The sequence below is a fragment of the Nycticebus coucang genome, chromosome 17, assembly GCF_027406575.1.
Source record: "Nycticebus coucang isolate mNycCou1 chromosome 17, mNycCou1.pri, whole genome shotgun sequence".
Classification (NCBI taxonomy): Eukaryota; Metazoa; Chordata; class Mammalia; order Primates; family Lorisidae; genus Nycticebus; species Nycticebus coucang.
Genome location: NC_069796.1, coordinates 28,279,872 through 28,297,487, shown reverse-complemented (window position 1 = coordinate 28,297,487; position 17,616 = coordinate 28,279,872). Strand labels below are relative to the sequence as shown.

Sequence of the window (17,616 nt, the reverse complement as noted above, 5' to 3'; positions counted from 1 at the left end):
GATCCTGCATAGATATTAATTTTCTCTCAACATTTCTTGAGCCTGATTTTGCTTTCCTAGAAACTGGGCACTGTTAATTCAGTTCAAAGAAAAAATGATATGTGAAATTGAATGAGATTTTTCCCTATGTGTTTTTATAGTTATAATATTGGTTTTATAGTCATAATTTCCTCAATGATTATTGAAACTTTGAGATACCTACCAACCCATATTAAAGGCAGTTTCTCAACTGTTCTTATGTCAGCTTAATCCCAAAGCTGAAGAGATTGAGGAAGGATGCTTCTCCTGGATTGTAATTATTGAGTAAAGAAATTGCTCATTTTAATCACTTTCGAAGGGTAGGTTTTAAAGCATAATAATACAAACATCGTAGCCATAATCTTTTGATAATTTTTCCAGCCTGTGCAACAAGCATGTTTTAGTGCATATGACCATTGAGAAATATATCAAATGTGACTAAAAAAAAACAACAAAACTTTTCCATGTTTTTGAAAAAGAATACTGTTATACCTGTGTTTTATTATAAATAAACAGGTTCTGTCATAGTTTATCTTCTTGCCAGCAAATGAAGGACATTGTTTCATAAAGCTTCTAAAATGTACATGAATATTTAATTAAATCATATTTCCTTGAGAAAATAAAGTTCATTCGCATTTATAGCAGATAGTTGTGAGGAGCTCATAATTGTCATAAGACCAGGGTAGCCAGTACCGGTTGCTTGTGGAACAAAACTCCTCAATTTTTAAAACATTTTTAAAAAATAAACATACAATCATAGGTGTTCATTTACTTTAAAAATTCTAAAGATGAAGAAAATTATTGTCTATATATTTAGGTCCTTGTATAAATTACAAAACTCAAGTTTATGTTACAGAGTCCCTTCCCCATAGGAAGCATAAAGCACTTTTGTGGTACCTTTCACCAGTAAATATTTGTATCACATTGAACTTGACAAACAAAATAAAAGTCGATATTGCATCTTTAAGCCCCCAAGAGAACATTCTTAGCCGTTTCTTGTGATGAATGAGCTTTAAAAGTCATTTGATTGCCATGATTTAACTCAATCTCCAAAATAAAGTTATAAAAAGTAATATATTGACTTCAGTAGAAATCTGAAACATCAGTGAACTGCAGACTCTTCTTGCTTCAGGTTAACAAACATCCCTTGGAAGACAACCAAGAGTAGTTTAAGACCAGGACAAAAAAATAAAATTATAACAATAATAATAATAATAATAAAAATAATAAAATAAAAATTACAACGACCAACAATGAGGTAAACTCCCCTTAAAAAAGGCAATACGCATTGCCTGGACTGTCAGGAGAGAGTTTGGTTGTACCTGACACCCAAATGTTTTTCTAACCAGAGTTCAGCCAGTTGCATGGTTGAGGCAAAAGTACTTGCCTTGGATCCTAAGCACATCTTATACTGCTTAGGGTCCAAGTTAGGATCACAATGAACTGGATGGAAAATATGCACCACTCCTACTTCTTGACTTCTGAAAGGCCTTAAGCCAGATAGAATAACTTTATTGTAGAGATCTACATCTTCCAGTCCCCAGCCTTGTATTGAGGTATCAAATCCACCTGCACCCAGAAGATCACTTTTATAAATACACGTGATTCCATAGCCATAGTCTCTCCAAAATCCGGTCTTCTTTGAGAATTCAAAGTCATCATCTGCAGAACGATCTCCTCCATTGGTTACCTTTGGGTCATATTGGCTAAAAATGATAGGGTAGTACACTTGTTGTCCCTGAATTGTATTGTCTCTACATCGTTGGAGAAAGTCTCCTCTGAAAATCAAGTCAACATCGCAAAATAGCAGCAAAGTGTCATTGTCAAACTGAGAAGATGTCATTTCAAGACCAAGACCTCTGGAAAACTCCCCTTTCATAGGAATCAGGGTCATCTCTGCTCTGGGGTACTTGTTTTGGTATCCTTTTATCAGCTCAAGATGCTTGGTGGAATCTTGGCCAGAATCTCTGCTAAAAAGAATGATGACCAGCTTTACATTCTGCTTCGGAATAAGACACACATTTTCAAAGTTCTCCATGAATCTCAAGAAAATGTCATACCTTCCAATGAGAGGAACAAGAATGTGTATTTTCTTTTCATTGTGCCCTCCCATTTCTTTGGTGCCTTGAAAAGAAGATAAGATCTTTAAAGAATTAGATATGAAAGAGTAGGACTGGGCGTCGCTGTTAATACTCTCCACGAGACTGTTGACATCCAGCTCTTCGGTTTCTCTGAAGAAAGGCTTGCTGAACAACTGCTGCAGATAGGCATGGCGTCTCACTGGCACGGTCAGTTTCCTTCCCTTGTGTCTCTTGTATAAGAGGAGCAAATCCAAAATGTATTCCACCCCATGCATGGGATTTACCCTGCGGTAGCCATACTGGATTTCCTTGAAGTCAATGAGCCGTCCTCTACTCTTGGCATTCTCATTGATCATCTCCATCACCTGCAGGACGGTGTCATCCAATGCTGTTCTTAAAATGCTATTGATGCTCTGTCGAGGAGGCTGGTTCTCAGCTGCTGAGTAAAGAAGCTTCCCTGTCAGGAACTCCCATTCTATCACTTCGTTTCTCTCCCGAGGCTGGAAGTGGTTGAAGGAAGGCATCACTCCCAGCTGCTGGTCTTCTTTGCTCACTTCTGTGTTGCTAAGCTTGCTCATCAGAGCGCTCTCCCTGTGAAGCTGGATGGTGCGGTAGCGAAGCTCGGAGATTTTGCGGCTGAGCATGTAATTATGCAGCCTGTATTGGTAAGCTGGCCGTTTGTTGGGATGCAGTGTTATGGCTGCGTGGATTTTGCTGTTGTGAAGGTCTTGGATATAACCCTTCCGATTGTGCTCATAATTTTCATGGAACAGTTGTTGCATCTGCAAAGTAGAAAGAAATCAAGCTGTTAATTTAAAAAGAAAACCAGCAATAAACTAAAATATTGTGATTAAAATATCTGGTAACAATTATTTGTGTTGTATTGTATAACATGATTTGTAAAAGTGATATTTAAAATGAAACTAATTTTATTATGTTTTAAATGGACAAAATTGTGCACTACATGGTGTTTTGAAGTGTATTTTACATTGTGGAATGACAAAATCTAGTTAGTTGGCATATTCATTACCTTACATAGTTATTTTTACCACGAGAACACTCAAAATCCATTCTTAGCATTTTTAAAGAATATATCATTATTAAATATAGTTATTGTGTTGGGTAATATATCATTCTTCCTATCTTACTGAAATGTTCTATCATTTAACCAATCCCTTCTCCTAAGTTCCCCAGTCCTTGGTAAACCATCAATATACTTGCTAGTTTTGTGAGATAAGCTTGTATCATGTGTGAATGAGATAACAAAAGTCAAGTTCATAGGCTCAGATACCGCCTATTAACCTCCACATATGTATTTTGAAATAAAGAATCTCTCTGTCTAGTCATTCAGAAACAAACCCAAAATATCAAAGAAAAAAAGAACTGAACATGCCCTTAACTCCACAATGGATCACTAAGAGGGAAAGAGGCAGAATGGGCTTTCCAAAGTAGGGGATTCACCCTAACAGTTAAATCAGTGACCTGTAGTTTGGAATAGCAATAACAGACCATTATTTGTCTATTAGAGGAGTTTTATTTCATATCCCAACATACCATCTTTTTGGAGTAAGTACTTGCTAAGTTCCGGGGGTGGGGGAGAGAAGCAATAGTAATCTTCACTCCTCATAGGATATCGTGTCCAAATTAAGACATGCCTGACATCCTCACGAAACAGAAAGGCTTTCTGCTAGTCTAGAACAAATTCCCTAACACTAACAGAAAGAAAAATGAGAAAAATCCACAGTTATGAGAACAAAATTCAGACTGCCAGCTAACTCTTTCTCCTTTGGCAGTCAATCAAGAAACCTCCATCACATCTATTCAAGAAAAGTAACAGTGAGGAAGGGGCGAGGGGGGGAGGAGGAAGTAGAGGAAGAGCAGAGGGCGGGCGGCCGCAGCAGCAGCGCCAGGTGTCTGCAAATACCAAAAACAAGACCTGAGAATACATCAGAAGCAGGTAAAAATAGATGCAAATTCAAAACATTAAAGAAAATACAGCTTCTCCAGGAAGAAATAAATGAGCTTAAAAAAGTAAAGCTGTCGAGCTAAGGAAAGAAGGGGAAAAATAAAACCAGTGAGAGTCATTTTGCAAGAAGCATAAAAAGAGATAAAGAGATTTGTGATGTGGGAAGAAAAGACATGAGAAAAGGTAGCAAAGTAATAGAAATATGAAATAGAGGTTAAAGTTTGAAGAAAGGGTGCTCTTTTAAGTAACTGATGCTAGGTCAGTTAGATATTCATGTGGTGGAAAAGAGTAAAAAAAGACTTGTTACATCCCATGTGGTTAAATTGTTGATATGCATATAAAAGGTTTTCATTTATTTTTTAAAAGTAAGCTGGGTGTGGTAGTGCCAGTAACTTAGGAGGCAGAGGCAGGAGGATCACTTGAGTCCAGGAGTTCAAATCCAGCCTCAGCAAAATAGCGAGTCTCTAAAATAATAATAATAATAATAATAATAGATTTTTAAAGTGAAAAAAAGTTTCTAAAACTTAACACATGACATGAAAAATATCTGCATGACTTCTGTGCAGGTGAAGGTTCGTACATAGGACACAAGGTACCAACCATAAAACATTGATAACTTGTATTACATTAAAATTAAGAAATTTGTTCCTTGAAAGAACCATTAAAAAAGATCACCTACACAGTGGGAAAATAAGTCTTGAATAGATCTTATGAAAAATGACTAATGCCCAGAATATATGATGGACTTGTACAAATCAAGAAGGAAAAATAATTTATCCCGGGGAAATGATGGGGAGCAAAATAAACAAATAATGTGAATGGATATTTAACAAAAAACAGTATGCAAATACTCGATAAACAAAAACATTCTCTGCTTCATTCATCCTCAGGGTGATAAAACTTAAAATCACAATGTGATAACATCGTGCATCCACTAGAATGACTAAAACTAAACCAATTGGTGATGTCATGGAGAGTTTGGGACTCTCAGAGATTGCTAGTGTGAATGTAACTTGGTTCCACTACTAGAAAAAACTATGTCAATTAAAATGAACACACATTGTCCCTGTGACTCAGTATTTCTGCTCGTAGATATAAGCAGACATACACATGTCTACAAAAATATACATATAAATTTCCATGGCATCATTATTCATACTCTAAAACTGAAAGCAGCGCAAATGTACATCAGGAGTAAAATAGGAAATGTGGGGGTAAAACAATACATGAATTAGATCAACTACAACAACATGGATGAATCTTAGGAACAAGTGAAAGAAGCCATATAACAAAGGACACTTTCTGTAGGATTCCATTTACATGACATTCAGGTAGAGCTAACCTATGCTATTAGCTGTTCTAACAGTGATCGAGAATCAAGAAGAAGGAAGCTTCTAGAGTTCTGGTAATGTTCTTTTGTTCGTCCAGGGGGAGATTGCATGTGCACTTTCGATTTGTGAGCATTCATTGAACTGTTACTTAACATACGTTAAGTCCCTATTAATAAAGGACTTTATTTTGAACATACGCATATGCGTACATATGGAATGATGTCTGTACATAGATGTGTGCAGATATGTTGGCGGTGTGGAGGGAAAGGGGGAAGATATCAGGCAGGTTTTCTCCGAGGAGGAGACCTACAGAGGGAATAAGTAGACTAACACCATGAAAGATTCTTTACCCCCAGTATTTCACCTGGAGCTTTTCTATACTCAGAAAAAAAAATTTAGAATCAATATCATTTGATTTTGAAGAATTTATAACAGAAGATATTTCAAAAAGGAATTGGGACTTGACTCCAGATGCAGAAATTTGTTTGCATCTGATATTTTGTTTTCTGAAAAGACACGCCAATTATTATTTGAAACTTTGGTCAAGGTTAAGTCAAATTAAATTTCTAATGTGCAGGGGGCTATTATATCTCCATTTGTGTGGTATTACTATTTTTACCTAAAATTACTTCAATATTGTAATTTATGTCTTTTTTCTGTTAATGCGAGAAGGTAAAAAAAAATTCTGATCAAATATAGACTACTAATTAATCATATCATCTCTAAAAAGTATTGACTATTTGAAACTAGTCATAAGCCATGCTTTATATTACTAAGAAAAAGGAATATGCTAAATTCAAATAAATATTTCTCCATGGTGAGCTGTTAATGTGCTGCTTGTCCAGCTCCTTTGGTGATACTGAAATGATTAAGTAATGCCCCACAATTTGATGAAGATGACATTTTGTTCTAGAAAAATATCTTAGTATTGAAATGCTAAATAACTCATATCACTTCAGCCCAAGCTGTCTATATAGTGCTTATCTTTCAAACATCTTCCTTTGCAGAATTACCATAAACAGAGGAAACAGAGTGGTGGGGACAATCCTTAAAAAGTTCATGTTCACGTTCAGGCCAGGTGCATTGGCTCGCTCCTGTAATCCTAGCATTCTGGGAAGCCGAGGGTAGAGGATCTCTTGAGACCAGCTAGAGTGAGACTCTGTCTCTACCCAAAAATAAAGAAAAAATTTAGCCAGACGTGGTAGCATGGGCCTGTAGTCCCAGCTACTCAGGAGGCTGAGGCAGGAGGATTGCCTGAGCCCAGGAGTCTGAGGTTGCAGTGAGCTGTGATGATGTCACTGCACTCCAGCCTAGCCAACAGAGCAAGACTCTTATCTTAAAAAAAAAAGATGTTAACATATTCATACATACTTCAGATAATATGGTAATGATGAGCTCATCTAGTATTTATGTCATATTTTTCTTTTAGAAGCGTACATCATATCCAAATTTTCTTTTGTATGTAGGAAGGTTCAATGTATAGAGGACTAACAGGAGAATGTTAAGAGCTATGGAATTAGGATACGGATTTGAATACTACCCACATCATTTCTAAGCTTTTTTTTTTTTCTAGCCAATCAGACTAAATCTTGGTCTCCTTATCTATAAAATGGGAAAATGTCAAACACCCCATTGTATATTAAGACCTTAATAAATAAGAAAAAGGTATATATAAAGGCCCTGGCATTGTGTCTGGCACAAAGAAAACATTCAAAAACTGACAGGTGTGTGTAAACAATTCAAGTGGGTTAAAACATTTAACCAAGAATAATGACATTGCAACCCGTACTGGATTTCTCATGATTTCGCACTCGTCACCATCCATTTTGAATGCAGCAAAAATGTTGTAAGTCACGAAGTGATCAATTTATTTTCAAAAATTATATTTAACTTGTTCAAAATAATTTAGAACCTTGTTTAATTTGGCTTCTTCTCCTTTAAAGAATTATCAGTTGACTTCACGGTGAATTCAGAGTCTTATGCTAAAAAGGAAAACTAGTTCACAAAAACAAAATTACAGTAGCAACGAACGTCAGTGTGTCTCCACTGACCCCAGTGCTTTAAATGTATCACCTATGATTTCCACCCTCTGACAAGGTAAATTATCTGAGAGGGTAAAGGAAAGTAGTTTATAAAAATTCAGACAGACGAAGAATAAATGCCAAGAGGTGGCTATATGTTTAATTGCTATTACTGTTCTACTATATTAAACTCCCATTTATTCCCGTAGAGTGATTAAATGAAAACACAGCATAGGTAATTTCTGAAATGATTATAGCTCATGTAAATGAGAAACTTTTAAAATCTTTTAAAAAAATAATAGAGTTGACTTGCAAATAGGCACAAGGCAACTTTTGGAGCAATGGAAAGTTTATAAAACTAGATTTGGGTAATGGTTGCGCAACTGTATAAATTTACCAAATATCATTAAACTGTACACTTATAATGAGATAATTTTGTGGAATATAAATTACATTTTAATAAAGCTATTTAAAAGCAATGGGGAGTGTTGAAAATAAAATATAGTGAATTCCAGCTTTAAAAACAAAGAGAGGAAGTAATACACGTACACAGTCACCAAAATATGTGTGGAATTTCCCTGTGACATGGAGAAGGACACTCTGGAAATGAGTGGAAACAAAGGCCAAACAGACTGATGTCTGAGCCAAAAGGTTCAAGGGCGGTAGATCTCAGAAAGCACCAAGGAAATTCACTGCCTGAAAACGTAGGGCATAAAACCTATTTTATGTTTACAACTCTAATTGTAGGAACTCAGATGAGCCGGGCTGGCAGAATAAGCTCTGATGGCAACATTTTGTTTCAGAAAAGCAGAAGGGACAGAGGCACAGAAAGAATTAAACACTTAAACCATGTTGTCACGATGTAGGTTTAATCTGAGACAGCAGAAAAAAAAAATCAATGTCTTTTCTTTGTGGAAATCAGCAAGCTTAGAACTGTAGGAAACACCTCTGCCAAAATAAGCCTATGGTGAATAGCTGGTCCAAGCAAAAGTAATTTTTTTCAGAGATGAGTCATTTATCTGTGATGGTAAGATCTAAGATATAAAGAAAAAATTAAAAAAGAACTATCACAAGCATGGAAATAAAATCAAAAGAAAAATTAAGCACTGTGGAAAGCTATCACTAAGGGATATAAAGAATAGAAATTAGGAAAGCTAAAAATACCCCCAATGAAATAGAAATAAAGAGTTACAATAGATGAGAAACTGTGATGTTAAGAAAGGTAGGCTTGCCTTGGCATCTGTCGCTCAACGGTCAGGGTGCCGGCCACATACAACAGGGCTGGTGGGTTCAAACCTGACCTGGGCATACTAAACAAATAAGAACAAAAATAGCCAGGCGTCGTAGAAGGCCCTTGTAGTTCCAGCTACTAGGGAGGCTGAGGCAAGAGAATTGCTTGAGCCCAAGAGTTTGAAGTTGCTGTGCTGCTCCACAGTACTCTACAGAGGGCAACAAAGTGAGACTCTGTCTCAAAAATAAAGAAGGATAGGCTAAGCAAGGCCAAAAAAAATACCTACAGTCAATGAAAAAGAAAAAAAAAAACAGCAATAGAAGACATACATTTAAAGGTATAGTCCAAAAAAAAATTTTTTTTGAAGTAAAAGGAGTATAGTATCTATCTGTTCAACCTACTCAACATGAAACTGACCCCCAGTGTTCAATAAAAGGACAAAACCCTTTGCAAGGTAGACAAAAAGGTTACGTCAACTTCTAAGTAAAAACTACAGATTTAACAGTAATTTCCACATTTGCTATTTACTGAACTAGATTAGAAAAGTGATTCTTTAAAGGTAATACACAGAAAGGGGATAAAATAAGTAAAGCACGGTACAACTGTGGACATTGATTGTGTATAGATAAGTGTTAATAGATTTGTCAAATTATAGAAACTTGAATCTTAGATTTGCTGTGGAAAAAAACAATAATAAAGTTAAACTGATACTTAAAAACCCATTCAAGGCCTCCTAGAAATAGTAGTGCAAGTCCCTCTCTGGGAAAAAGAAATATTTACAAACTTCATATTTATTTTCTAGAGTCTCTGAGTTAAGGGATGTTCTTGTCATAGTAGGCAAGAGCCATTCACTTTTCAGGGGTTCAAATCAGATTTCATATCCTTTATGCTTAATCTTGAGCAGACTATCCAAGATACTGGCCATTTCTATGGAAGCAGAGGCTATTCAGGCAGAAGAAAACATGGAGAAGTGTTTAATTAATAGCATCAGAAACATGATGTAAAGTATTAAAATCACAAAACAAGGCCACAATAATACGTATATCTTTTTACCTATATGTACACGTTTATTATATCTATTTATACACCCACAATTACACATAACAAATATCCACATAGAACAACCACAACAAAAGGCCCTTCAAAAGTTTAAAATATAATAGTAGACATTTTAACATGCAAAGAGTGAGCTGGATAATAAAGGTAATGAAATCTCTTAGATATTTCCTAAAAATTAAAAATACTTGAGAAAAGCTTAAAGAATTAGAATCAGTCCAGAGGGTCCAGCATCCTAATGATAGCAGTTCCAGGGAGAGTGAACCAGATAAAAGGAGAGGGAAAAATTATCCACAAAACAATTCGAGAAAACATCCCCAAATGCAACAAATGAAGGGCTGGGAGTCCAAATCTAAAGGACTTATTCAATAAAATCCACAATAGATGAAATTAGACCCATAGGACATATAACACTGTGAAAATTAGAGCCCCGAGGCACAGAATATGTTAGAAGTCTGCTGGGGGAAAAATGATAAAATGCTCAGAAAGCAGAATATTACAGGCTTCTCAATAAAAATTGGAGTATAATATAAAAATCAATGGAACAGCCTTTTTCAAAATATGATAGATCATGATTTCCAACCTAGAATTCTATGTCTAACCTAAACATCAATGAACTGTGGGCAGAAATAAATTCATTTTCTTCCCTCAAAGAAATAGCTCTTAAGGGTGGCGCCTGTGGCTCAGTAGGGTAGGGCGCTGGCCCCATATATTGAGGGTGGTGGGTTGGAACCCGGCTCCGGCCAAACTGCAACAAAAAATAGCCGGGCGTTGTGGTGGGCACCTGTAGTCCCAGCTACTCAGGAGGCTGAGGCAAGAGAATCGCCTAAGCCCAGGAGTTGGAGGTTGCTGTGAGCTGTGATGCTACCGCACTCTACTGAGGTGGCAGTAGAGGGCGATAAAGTGAGACTCTGTCTCAAAAAAAAAAAAAAAAAAGAAAAGAAAAGAAAAGTAATAGCTTTTGAGCTCATTCCTCAGAAAACTATTCACAGGTTTGTTTTTACCAATCTAAGAAAAAGTCAAGGAAGAGGTGACATGTGGTACAAACAGGAACATACAGGAAAAAAAAAAAAATCCTGATTTTAACACGTCAGAATGCTCCAGGAAGAGATTCTTCAGGAAATGAAATGTATAGAAAACTTGAGGAACCTGGGAAGCAGTAGGTGAAGAGTAAACAATAAACATATATGTGATAAAAATTAATGACAATTAAGGTTATGTGGGGGAGGAAAAGCAGAAAGAGGGACGGAGGGTGGGGGATGGGGCCTTGGTGTGTGTCACACTTTATGGGGGTAAGACATGATTGCAAGAGGGACTTTACCTAACAATTGCAATCAGTGTAACCTGGCTTATTGTACCCTCAATGAATCCCCAACAATAAAAAAAAATAAATACATAAATAATAAAAAAAATTCTTCTGCACCCCACAGAAAGGATGGGGAGTGTGGCTGGGGAGGGACAGGAGGCGAGTTAAGAGGTTGAAAAAGTACATGTTGCAAAGATACAGAGGAAGACAGGTATCATAGGCAATATTACTCCCAAGTAGCTGAGTTTTTGAAGCCAATCTTAAAGACTATAATGGATATAAATTAGTGAAGGCTACCCAAAGCAGGGTGAGAATGGTGAGGAAGAACTAGCGGAAATTTACAGCTATGGGATTTTCCATTCAGGTGAGAGTTTAATTTACCTCCAAAAATGCAGCATCTAGGAATTGTGCTTATTGTGCCACTTTCAACAGATTTTTTAGTTCATAATTTTCCTCTGGCCCTGGATGTAAGAAATTTGTGCTCGAGTGTGTTCATTGTTTTTTGTGAACTTATAAAAATTGCTTTTTTATTAGTCTATAAAAGCCATGTTTGGAGACAGCCTAAAATAAAAATTAATGCAACTTATAAAAAAAAATAAAAAATAAAAAAATAAAAATTAAAAAAAAAAGAAAATGACTAAAACTGAAAGAGAAGAAAGAACACAAGCAAGTTACTCAGACATGAGGAATCAAAACAAAGAATATTGGAACTAAAAATAGCAGGGGTTGTGGGGGGCGCCTGAGTCCCAGCTACTTAGGAGGCTGAGGGAAGAGGATCTCTTGAGCCCAGGAGTTAGAGGTTGCTGTGAGCTGTTGATAGATACAGGGTGGGTGGTGTCCAGCCAGCGCAGCCAGAGCTAAGGGGAAGACCTGTCTCTGCCCTGGGGGTGCTGGTTCGTGGCAGCCAGCAGAGGGACCAGCTGGTTGAAATGTAGTCAGAGGGGAGTGTAGGAGGCTCCAGTGGCCTGAGGGGCTGGACAACTGCTGGGGGGACACCTCCAGGTTGCCAGCTTGGGGAGCACAGTGGTGTCTCCACCTCCACCTCTGTCTCCCTCCCCTTGCACTTTTGGCTGAACAGGGAAGCCCCCATTTTCCAGGCCTGGTCAATTTCCTGTAAGTTTCCTAAGCCTGGACAATTTCATGAATGTACTGTATCTCTTCATTAATTCATTCATTCACCTTGCCCCTAGCAGAAGAGACTGTATTCATTTATTGATAAATTCATTCATCTTACCCTGGTGGAAGGGACTGTATCCATTGTACCAAGTCCTGGGCAAATGTCAGTACAAGGGACCCATGTGACTATATACACCGCTAGACAAAGAATCCAGACAGAGAGGAGATTTTCTGACTTCAGTCTTTCCCTCTGTCAGGAGCTCTGGTGCTTTTTCTGTAAAATAAATCCTGTCTGACCACTGATATGTGGTCCGTGAATTCATTCTTCAAATCCCCAAGACCAAGGACCTACTGAGGAAGAAATTCCGGTATCCCTATGACACCACAGCACTCTACTGAGGGTGAGAAAGTGAGACTCTGTCTCTAAATAAATAAATAAATAAACATTTTTATTCTAACTCTTGACTTGCAGGATTTTCTCTCACTTATTTTACCTAAGATGTACAGAAAGTGCTATGTGCTGGCCCCAGAAAAAGTAGCTTTTTCTTAATTTCCCTGTAAAAGTTGAGTAGCTGGGTCCATCCATATGAAGCTTCTAATAAGCATGTATGGGCTTTATGTGTAAATGAATCTGATTATGAATTAAGTTGTAAAATCATCAAATATTTGAGAATTACATTTTAAATTAAAGAGGAAGAAACAAACAGGAAAATATAAATAAAACAGATGACATTGATGATGCAGAGAACAGAAACGATCATTGAAACCATAAAATTTCTAAAAAGAAAAGGAAGAATTGTAACAAAGAAATAAAAATAATATGCTATGAAAAAGGAGTGTTCAGGGAACAATAAAGAGTTTTTAGAATCTAAAAATTTTAATATATAAGTCAGGCAAAGGGAGATGTAGGGCCGAGGGCTGGTTTTGGTGTTTTTTTGTTTTTGTTTTGTGTTTTAATTTCCTTTTTCTGTGTGTGATAAACTCAAAGCATTCCTCGACTTTTAAACCAATATACATGTATCTTTGATAAAAATGACTTTAAACAAATAATGATCTCTATAACTTATACATTTTGACAAATATTACCATATCCAAGAGACTTGCATTTTATTGAAATTTTTCCAGAAAATTTTCTGGAATTTTTCTTCAGAAAGAGCCCTAACGTGATTAAGCAGGAGCTGTTTCCCTTATCTGTTCTCCCTTTCAGGGGCCCAGCCACCTTTTTCTAGAACCCTTTCCCCTGTAAACTCTGAATCATATCACAAATTTTGCCTCCTTTGCCATCCACATGGAGAACTTGGAAAACCTCCAAATGTACATTTTTATGGCTCCGACCTCTTACAGTCTTGTGCTATAGATATTTATCATTCCTCTCTTATGAGATTATAAATATCCTCAGGAGCAGGCCTTTGCCACTTGTATCTCACTGTAATTTAGGGAGGTGGACGTGCTCTGCAATTGAATGTCCAGCTTCTAGAGACAGAGGGTCAGGAATGGACCCAGGCTCTAACACTTGAGTCATTTGACCTTGGACAAATTATTTAACTTTTTGTGCCTCAACGCAACAAGTTGCAAAATGAAGACCATAATAGTTTCTACCTCATATGGTGCTGTTAGTGTTAAACGAATATGTGAATAGTTGTATTTGAAGTACTTAGAAAAGAACCCGGCATATAGTATCTGCTATATGAGCTCATTAATATTGTTGTGATTGTTTTGTGGTTGTCATTATTTGTTTTTAATATTATTGTTAATATAAACATTGAATAAATGAGTGAGGAAGTCCTTCACTTTTCATTAGAAAATGATTCAGATATGCTTGCCATCGTTTGACTTCAGATCATCATCTGAAAACTAAGAAACTTAGTTGGTTTCATGAGGTGCCTGTTGAAATGAAAAGGAACAACAGGCTACGCTATTATTGGGAACGCTGTTTGTGAACATCTTTGTTGTTCTCTATTAAGGAAAAAAGGCTTCCATAATTTATTTGTGTAAAGAAGCTATTTTAGTCTAGTGTGAGCTCTTTTGTTCTAATTATTGCTGCTACATTTTTTTTGTTGTTGTTCTGAAGAGAAAAGATTCTCTAATTTGGAAAATTCTTTTGAATCTCTTCTTAGATATGAGATGAAGGAGGATTTAAGAAAATCAGGTATTCTTCTCGGAAGCAAAGACTCTCTGTAAATTAGAAAAATTATAAAGTCATACAAAAATATAGAATCATTAAAGTGGTATAAAATATAACGGTGAATATATAACTAAGGGTTCAGCAGCTTGCTTTGCAAATATTTATACTCATTTTATTTTCTATGATTTATTTATGTAATAGTACATTAGTTACATAAATGGAGAGTCTGACTGCCCTTAGTGCTCTTTCTTTAATAAGACCAACAAATAGAAAAGTTCCAAGAAAAATAGTGAATTTTCAAATTAACACTATTATTTTCCCTCAATTGTTATCTTCAAATATTAACAGAGAGGGTTTCTTTTTTTTTCCTTTAACAATAACCATTTACCGAACCAAGCTACATATTTAGAAAAGCATTCCTACCTTGAAAAGCCCCACGATGCATCAATTTCTATACTTTAATTCATGTAGTATTTAATATAGCTTATTAGATAATATTTTGAGTGATAATAACTATTTCAAAACCATCAGAGATTAAGCATGGCATTAGACCACTCTGAGTTTATACTATACATATATTTCTGAGCAAAGATGATCTTTTGGCCACAAACATCACATACAAGTAGCTCTGACCTTGTGAAAAATAACAGCAATGGGAAACAAACATATTTTTCTACAAGTCATTCCAACTTCATCAGATATTTAACCTCTTTGTTCTTGTCAAAGCCAAACATATTATTTTATTTTATAATATTTTCTCCTCATCAGCAAAGCAAAATATCTCCTTTAATTAATATATAATACTGTAAGTTATTTTAGCGAATAATCCATCATGCCAACATGAGAACCAATATTTTTCTGGCCTTTGATCAAAACTCAACAATGAATTGGCCATTTCAACAATGATCAAGCCCAGTGAATTTGTGAACAGTTAGGTTTTTATAGTGTGTTCTGCTCTGTACAATAAAAACGTGGCCTGATTCTAAATATAAAGGAAAAGAAATAATTTGGGGAAAAATAAACATATATACAGTTCATTCTGTACTTATAGAGGAAATTAAAAAATGTTAAAAGGTGTATATGCCTTGAATAAATTGTTGGAAAACAATGATCTAGTGTAAGAATAATAAGATATACCCCTCCTCATATCATGTATGTATGATACTCATGTAAAATAGCAGCATTATTTTGCAACTAAGATTTAAAAAAATAACACCTCACAAACAGGCACTCTTAATCCATAAACTCTATATTTAAAATTCACTACATAGTGTGTAACAACGTTGTATAGAATTAAATCTATGTGTGTGTGCACACAGATGGTAGGTAAGAGTTAGGAATAGCTCTCCTGGGAAGGAAGGCAAGGCAGGGCCCACCTCAGTGCCACCCACATTAATTCTGCCCCAGTGATTGTTCACACCTTGGGAGGTGGGAATACACTATCAGTCTACCAATCAGAACTTAGTGTACCAACTGCAAAAGGATGTAGAAGGTTCTCTGGCCTTAGAACAGGTACAATGAAATCTCAAAGGTAACCCCTAGAACAGCCTTAAGACTAGTTATGTGGTCCACCCCTCTCCCCAATGGGCTCTCAAAGAGGCTCATGGGAGGGGCCTTGCTCAGTAAGACTCTGGCTCCACAGTGACCACTGAACCACAAGGTAGACCTGACCCAGTTGCTGTAAAGGAACCACTGGTCATAACTCTTACCTCTTTGCCTATCTACCCTGGCAACGGTGGCCCATTTGCTGTCTATGGCTACTATATCTTGCTCTATAAGCCTGTATCTTGCTCTTCCTCCGTAAATCTATCTTTCTCTATCTTTCTCTTTCTCAATAAATTTCGTTTCATGCTTGTCTTACTTTGGGGTGTCTGGTCATTTTTTGACCAAGAATGCTCCAAGAACTAAGGACCCAGGAAGCTGCCCGAAACCTTGACATTTTAGGACACAGGTAGCTTCCTGGTTCCCCGACACACACATAAACACACACACACAAATAAGTACACACAAAACTAGGAAAATCTGAATAAGGTTGGTGGATTATATCCATGTACTGGTTATGATACTTAACAGTAGTTTTGCATGGGAAAAACTGGATGAGAAGTATATGGAATTTTTGTGTTATTTTTTTACAACTGTCTATGAATTGATAATTCTCAAAAGTTTAAATTAAAAAAATTATGCAAAAAACTAAAAATAAAATATTTTGTCTCTTGTTTCCTCCTCCCAAAATACATTAAAAGCAGGGATTAAAAATTTGTAGTCCAAAAGCTAGATACAACTTTTTTGTGCCTTTATTTTCTTTCATAGTAAGACCTGTGTTTTGAATGAATTTGAATTTGAAAAATGTTAAAGGAGCAGTGACTTTTCCACTAACTTCTCATCCCATCAGCTCTCTCTGTTTTATAAATTTAAATTAACTGAAGGCATTTGGTGTTTGTGGACATTCTTTTAAAAGAACTTAACACAATCTTAAAATCTCTTTTCCTTTTGAAATTTTGTCACTTGCTACAGCATGGACGAACCTCTAGGACACGATATCAAAAGAAATAACCTAGTCACAAAGGACAAACACTGTATGATGTCACTTATAGGAGGTGTCTAAAGTGAGCAAACTCGTAGAAACAGAAAGTAGAGCCATAGTCACCAGGGGCAGTGGGAAGAGGAAATGGGGCCTTGTTTTCCAAGGGGTATAGAGTTTCAGTTGTGCAAGATGAAAAAGTTCTGGAGTTCTGCTGTACAAAAATATGAATATAATTGATACTGTTGAACTGTATACCTAAAAGTAGTTAACTAGTAAACAAATCTTGTTTTTCTTTTCCTTCGATTTCGCATGATCCTCATCTTTTCCTAACGGGAAATGCTTATCACAATCTGGCCATTCATATACTTTATTATACTGGTTCCCTCTGGACTGGCTTCATTCGTGGGCACTATCTCTCCTGTAACAGCAGAGGTGGTTTCTTTTGGCCACAAGCTCACATTTTGCATGCTATAATCCCAGAGAAAGGAAAGAAGACCTCATTGCCCAGCAGAGAGAAATGACTCAAGAGAAACAGTGCTGTTGGGTAAAGAACAACAGTACTGAGCTGTGCCTCAGGCCCGGTCACACTCAGACCTTCTGATTTCCTAGGGCTATGGTTTCTTTTGTTTCAGCTAGTCTAGTTGTGGTTCTGTCACTCATACCCAAAAGGGTCCTGTCCCAAACGATCTGATAAGCTGATAAATTTTAATTTCAGCTCTGTCCTCATAATGCTCTGTATGATTTCAAAGTGAGTTTATCTTCCGTTTAATTATTACTTCAATCTTGTTTGAAATTCAAACAACAACCTCAGATGAGTGATCTGCACTATTAAAACTGACAC

The 17,616-nt window shown here is 36.4% G+C and overlaps 1 protein-coding gene across 1 annotated transcript in view; it reads right to left on the bottom strand.

The window, feature by feature from the left end:
* Nucleotides 1-483: 483 nt before the first annotated feature.
* The window catches only part of CHSY3 (chondroitin sulfate synthase 3), a 280,405-nt gene continuing 263,272 nt past the window's right edge, over nt 484-17,616 (bottom strand). The window contains exon 3 of the mRNA XM_053567309.1: nt 484-2,881. Within this exon, the coding sequence (XP_053423284.1) occupies nt 1,319-2,881 (1,563 nt within the window). The 3' untranslated portion in view covers nt 484-1,318. The remainder of the gene's footprint in view (nt 2,882-17,616) is intronic.